Source organism: Monopterus albus, unplaced genomic scaffold (genome assembly GCF_001952655.1).
Source record: "Monopterus albus unplaced genomic scaffold, M_albus_1.0 scaffold286.1, whole genome shotgun sequence".
In the NCBI taxonomy this organism is placed as follows: domain Eukaryota; kingdom Metazoa; phylum Chordata; class Actinopteri; order Synbranchiformes; family Synbranchidae; genus Monopterus; species Monopterus albus.
The window spans coordinates 337,055-344,080 of NW_018128166.1; the positions used below are offsets into that span (position 1 = coordinate 337,055).

The following is a 7,026-nucleotide window of genomic DNA, read 5'->3' on the forward strand; positions in this document are numbered from 1 at the left end:
CATTTTCAAGGGCAGTCTAGTCTGTTTTTAATTAAAACTGTATATGTGCACAGACCAAAATACACACACACACACACACACACCAGCACAGGCACCAATTTCTTCATTTTCAGTATTATCATTGTCTTCTTCATGTGTCTAAATGCCCATTTATATTCTGTGGCATATCATGTTCACATGCACAGAACATGGTGAGGCATCAAATAACTAAACTCATGCAAACACAGTCATGACATTGGAGTCACAGAGACGCAAGCTCTATCTCCCCATGCACACACATACTTGCCTATGCCAGACACACAGCTGTGAGCTCTGATTTTGGAGATAATCTCTCAGCTGTCTTTAAAGACTGTTTGTGAGCCATGGCCTTGGCCCCCTTCCCAAAACACAAACACATGCAAAGATGCTGTTATCATTATACTGTAGCTGCATGAGCCCACCTTTTGCCATTTGAGGATTGCCATCCTTTCCTGCTGTCGTCCTTGCACAGTTGGATACTTACTGAATGTTTTGACGTACAATTCTCTTAAAATATACCACTGATGAGACCTGAACATTTTACTTAGCAAGGTCAGCTCTCACTCTGTTGCTGGTATGTCATCTGTCCTCCTCAGAAAAGGAGCTCATTGCGCTGTTATCCAGCAGGTCATCCTGTATATCTTCTCTAAGCTGTTGACCTCAAAATAAATAGTCATCAGGAGAGATCACATCATGTCATGTAAAATGCATGTCTGTAACTAATACATGATGATTTGTGAGTGATGCAGAGGAGTCATGCTGCTAGGTGGTTTCAGAAGCTTGAATAGTGAAAGAAAGCATCATCACTGATTATTTTTCTTCCTGTAATTTGGATGACAACCGCAATTGTCATCTTATTGATTACCCTGCATATGTTTTAGAGAACAAAATCTATTTGAGCTCTGCTTACTGTAATCAGATGTACTCATCAGCCTAAGACAGCACTCAACAGTCAGGTTTGATGAGGCTACTTGTGTCAGTGAACAGGTGAGTTTATGCTGGATGAGCAATTTGTTGTCAACAATCAGGTTTTATGATACCAGGAAAACCAATATAATCTATTCTCAGTCACAATATTTCCTTTTACATGACTTTGTCTCTGAGCACCCTTGGCAAAATCTGGTCATGCACACTTTTGATTTCTATTGTTTTAATACGAACATTTCCAAGAAGTCCCAAAACTTAAATAGAAAATCATTATATCAAAGAGTGTACGTACACATTTTCCACTGTCAAGGCTAATCAGAGCATATTATAAAGATATAAATATAGACTTAACAAAAATCACATTGTGTCTTAAAGCTTTATTTTGCAATTAAGAATAGCCTGAAGAAAACTACACTTTTTAAAAACTGGTTACACAATAGACCATTTTATATTTAGAAAAGATGTGTAAACACATACTCGTTATATTGAATTATTCCAGAAAACAGAATATTTTAGCCAGCAGACAACATACAGGTGAAAACACACTCTATGGGGTAGCCCAGTTGTGTCCGATAATGGACGAACGTGGCTTTAGAGGCACAGCTGTTATGTTTACAGTGCATTGGCCCTTTAAGACAGCCCAATGTTTCCATTGGCACGGTGACGTCAGAGCACTGTGGGACTCCAGCCTATCCTGTCCACACAGTCAAAGCAATGGTCTTGGTTGAGAGTCCTGTTGTAGCGGAGAGACTTAAACACTGCACAAAAGCAAGGGAAACACCCGTCGCTGAAATGAACCAGAGCCTTCAGGCATTTACCGTAGATTAAACAGAAACTTTTACGATGGCCTTGAAGGTGAAAAAGTAGGACGAGAAGCAGCACCGCCGCCGCTGGACCTTCCACTGCAAATCAAGTCCTGGTAAATGCACGGCCACTGCTGAAAAAATATGCTCCAGCTGAGCCGCCTCAGCCCCGGCTTCAGTCTCAAATTCTCAGTGCTTTAACCCGTTTCGTGAGACATTCGCGCAGCTTCTGTTTGTTTCTTTTCTCCGCTTCTTACCTGTAAACTCCGTTGTCCAAGTCCCCGACCTACCTGCGAGAGAGCGTTATGGCAGGGAAGCTGACAGCAGCCCAGGGCACAGGAATACTGCTGGTGACAGCCAACGTTGGATCCCTGTTCGAGGATGTGAGTTTCTCAGTTGATACACGCTGTCTGGCAGTGCTCTGTGTGTGTGCTTGGTTTTCATACAGTCAACTCCATCTTCATCTTATGCTAAATAACATCTCAGCTGGTCACGACTCGCGTGTGTCAAGTCGCGTGCGGTAGCCTCAACACATATACTCTCATGAAACAATACACGGGCCTCTCATAAACCGCAAAGACACATGCTAGCTCTCTGTGTTAAAGGTTCTTATGTGTATGTAGTGACCCACCTTCTCTTTCATGTCTTCTGTCAGCTCTGTTTGAATGGCAATGTAAACATGTGGGCACTGATCATAAAAGGTAGCCCATTACAGTGTTGCCATGGTCATAAATGGTTACATAGACTTGTAGGTTAAGGTGATGCACTCAACATCGCAAGTAAAGCCACTCTTGTGGAAGTTATGAGGTGTGGTAACTGATGTTTTACACCTTCTAGTTAAATATTTCATTCACGTCAGGTCTGCCCTGCAGTGTGTCTCTGAAGGAGAGGTGGGGCATTTCCTAGAGTAAATGGTGTTATGAGTAACACAGATACCAACTGAGATTGTAGACTCACATACTTGCATCATTGTGTGAACAAACAGCATTCAAATATTCACTTTGGATAAAACTACTTGCCTAGTTGGGCTTCAGAAAGCAAAAAAGCATAATGCTGTGTGTGTATAAATAGCTGTGTTAGAGCTTGCAGGTTGTTGGATAATATCTATGTTAGGGCAGAGACACACCAAGCCAATGGTCAGCCATCGGCCACCTTTTGGCCATTTGTGAGTATCTGTTGGTGCTCATCCTCCCCGTGTGTCCCCCACTGTTGGCACTATTCAGTCCCTATCAGCGCCTTTTTTGGCCTATTTGACATGTTGAATCGGCGTCGTCAGTTGGGCCTTGTCTGTGAGAGAGAGATCACTTTGACTGGCTGTTCAGCTTAGCGAATCAATGTATGAACAAAGAACAGTTTGGGAAAGCCCGTTCAGCCTGTCGCCGTGGTATCCATGATTTCACCCATTTTTCACATCTACAACCTCCTTTCTTTTTACATAACCAAAAGACCAAGGGCAGAGAATCGCAGTACCAATTGCAACTTCTTATCAGACATATTCTTGATTAGAATCAGTTTTAAACAGCAGTTTAAACAGTTTTGTTTATAGTTTGTATTTCTGCATTCTAGCTCTTCTTCTTTCCTTTTCTGAATGGCGAATACAGATACTGTCACCTGCTGGTAGGGGGAGTTATTTCTGGCGGGTAGGTAACATATGTGCAAATTGGCTGTTGGCTGTAGCCTGTGCTCTGTGTTCAAGTGTCACTTTTTCAACGCAACTGGCCCACACAAAGGCGATGTGAGATGAGACAGAAGTCAGCCTTTGTCACTGCTAGCTCTTTCACGTCGGCTTGGTGTGTCTCTGCCCTTATCATGGATTTGGACTCATCCATTTCTGTGTAAAGTTGTAGCTTGGTGTCTAATGGCATTGCTTATGGTGGGAAGTGTAACTGTGATGAGTAGATGCGTCATGTTCAGACACTCTGTGTCACTTTCAGTGTTTTGTCAGTAGAGTCCCCTTCCTCCTCCCTCCCCACATGTGTGTTCCAAAACATGAGGGATGAGTGATCTCCCTCACTAGAGTAAGCCTAAAAATAGCCTGCCTCTCACAAGCAGGATTTGGCTTTCTTGTAGATTTTTTTTTTTATTCAGACTTCTAACTGATGTTATGTTTCTTTCTATTGGGTGGGTGTGCTGGTCACATATGAAGCTATAGAAGCAGTATGTTGGCACCCTCAGTGATGCATGCCATTTCCACTTTTAGGTTTGTTGTAGATGAGAAGTGTATGTGTTATGTTTATAATTATTGGTAAAGTCCAGCACTACCTCATGGAGTTTGATCTCTCAGTGGGAAGATATGCTTTTTGAAAATATGCTTTCCTTATTGCTACCATTACAAATGTAATGCAACAGATGTCTTAAATCCAGCAACAGGTGAGTAACCTAAGAGTGCGGGATGTCAGCATCCCTACCAGTGAGGATGAAGCAGAAGGCAGCATTGACCAGCAGAGTCAGGAGAGTGGTGAGAGTAGGCAGTCAAAGAAAGAGAAGGGCATAGGGCAAAAACCCAAAGTAAATTGGCCTAGGGCTAGTAAGAGGGGCATATGGGCAACAGTTAATTCAGATCTAGTAGATGCTCTTGAAGCACTGAAAGGTACAGTTGAGAAGATGCTATTAAAAATGGGAGATGTAATTTATGAATACGGAGTGCAAACATTTGGAGTTTGTTAGCAGAAATAAATCAGCAAGTAGAGATGGTAAAGTCAAGGTGGCAGCAGCAGCAGATTGATAGGCTTGTTCAAGAACTAAGACTGCTTAGAAAGCAGTGGAGAAAAGCAACAGAAAGTGAAAGAGAGGGCATCAATATGTTGCAAAATGACCTGAAATCTAGGTTGGCAAATCTAAGGAGAGTAGAAAGGCTTAGAGAAGCTAGATGGAAAAAGGAACATGCTAGGGCAGGTTTTTATAAGGATCCATATACTGTAAGTTCACCAAGGCACTATTTATGAGTGGCACCTTGAAGGTGCCTAAGAGAGAACTAGAGCCCTACTTAGAAAAGATGCATGGAGATAAAGATAGGGACAGGAAACTAGGTCTGCCAGTAGATATGCCCCCCACTGGGGCAGTAGAACAGCCCATGAACACCAAAGCACCAACTCTGAGAGAAGTGGAAAATGTAGTTAGATAATCAAGAGCAGGATCACCCCCTGGGCCTAATGGCATGCCCTAAAAGCTATATAAATACACTCCAGAGGTGTTGAGTTTTTTGTGGAGGTTTTTCAGAGTAGCATGGAAGAAGCAGCTTGGAGTCATGGAGAAAAGCAGGAAGGATTTTTATCCCCAAGGAGAAAGATTCAGCTAAAGAATAAGAATCTGCTTTAGTGTAGGGCTGTTTAGGCCTATTTGCCTAATCAATGTAGAAAGCAAGATTTTAGAAGACAGGGTACCTTAAGATGAAAAGGACAAGGACTTATCAGAGTTAAAGATCAGCTGATGCTGTTTGTGTTGTGATGGCTTCACCTTGTATACTAACTCACTTACTGTTTTTATATAAAGGTCCACTGCTGTTAAAAGTGTTAATTCCTTTGTGTAAAGTAATGACGAAACTCTGTGTACTGTAGATTGCAGAAATAGCTCTCAAGTTGCTAGACCGTGTTTTTGTTCCAAGATGCTATATTACAGTTAGATGTCCAACATCTAAAGCAAAAGACAGTCATCCTGGTTGTTTTTCCATTCTCTGATTAGTTCTCAGTGGATTTAATTATGACAGCAAACACTGGTTTCTCTTTGTGTTTAAATCACACATTTATTTGCTTTTGTTGAGTCTCACATGCTCACTTTTGTGTTTTTAATGTCAACCCCCCCACCCTCATGAGCTGGATTGTCTGTTTGCTACTTTAATTTGCAATAACTGATGAGTCAAGGTTCAGTTCAGATTAACTTAATTAAACAGAGTGCCAAGCTACTACTCAGATGTACAGTATCTGTAAGACAACAAGGGGACAGTCACTGTACACAGCATGACTGAACTGGAAGTTTCTTCTTGTTCCTTCTGGTTTAAATTTATTTATTTTCCTTCAGTCCTGTCTCGAGCCTATCACTTTTAGTCTTCAGCCAGTTGAAATCAAGTATTTTCTATGTTTAGCATTGCAGAGGTTTTGCTAGACAGTGCTTTAGTTAAAAACCGGCTTCCTGTGTAACACATTTTCTGAATTTATCTTGAGCAAATAATAATACATGTTGACCTTGTATGGATGAAGCTATACATTATACATGACCTTTCCTTCTCAGTCTTGGTTTTATAATCTCTTCCCATACTGAGGCACAGTGGGAAGACACTGCGGGATTCCCATGGGCCCTGCTCGATACCTGATCCAAAGTCAACCTGTACAGTTCAGCACAGATGAAGCTGACACTGTCATGCCTGCTAATGGCTTCTACAGTGGAGATGAGCTGATGGAGAATGCATAATGAACTAGAGAAATGCATTTCCTGTCGAAAATGCCCTGCCCTGAAAATGCCTGAAATCAATTGCTGAAACAGTTGAAGGATGTGAAGAAATGGCTGAAGTTCTATGTTGAATAATCTGAAGGATGAGATGCAATAAATACAAGTAGGACTGTCCTTGAAGTAGGGCTGTGCAATTAATCGAATTTTTGATTTCGATTTCGGGGCTCAACAATCACAAAAACGGTGTAATCGAGAAAAAAATGATTATTCCGTTTTTTAAAGTTATTTTGGCCTGCATGCGCGCATCTGCACTTTCGCTTTCGCCCTTCCCCTTGCATATGTCGTATCTGATTGCATTTAAAAATCAGCGCCAGGGAAGATTGCAGAAAAAGAGCAGCCACAGAAGTCTTTGGCCAACAAAAAAGGTATAAGAAATTCTGTTGTCTGGGAACATTTTGCATTCGAAGAAGTGGACATGGATCAAAAACATAGTACATGCAAGATTTGCTACGCGGTTGTGTCGGCACTGGCTGGTAACACCACAAATCTTTTCAACCATTTAAAATTCAAACACAGACCGACATATGACCAACTAATAAACAAACAGAAAGAAGGACAAACAGAAAGAAGGACAAACATCCTCCGCAACACAGTCATCAATTAAAGACACGCTCTTCAGTGCAACTCCATATCCATCCAGCTCAGAAAGGCACAAAAAATAACAGATGCCGTTGCATACATTTTAGCCAAAGACATGCGCCCTATTAGCACAGTTGAGAACGAAGGATTCGGAAAAAATGATAAATACTCTGGACAAGCGTTATGCTTTGCCATCTCGACACCATTTCATGAGAGTTGCTCTGCCTGCTTTATTTGAAAAATGCCGTGCAGA

General features: G+C 41.6%; 1 protein-coding gene across 6 annotated transcripts in view; it reads left to right on the forward strand.

Annotated features, from left to right (window-relative positions):
- Window positions 1-1,463: 1,463 nt before the first annotated feature.
- inpp5a (inositol polyphosphate-5-phosphatase A) overlaps window positions 1,464-7,026 on the forward strand; it is a 218,766-nt gene continuing 213,203 nt past the window's right edge. For 3 of the 6 annotated variants that reach the window (XM_020622676.1, XM_020622673.1, XM_020622679.1), the window contains exon 1: window positions 1,469-2,131. In XM_020622676.1, the coding sequence (XP_020478332.1) occupies window positions 2,054-2,131 (78 nt within the window). In that variant the 5' untranslated portion in view covers window positions 1,469-2,053. Of the gene's footprint in view, window positions 2,132-7,026 lie in introns of all 6 variants that reach the window. The other 3 variants (XM_020622678.1, XM_020622677.1, XM_020622674.1) reach the window with 2 other exon arrangements.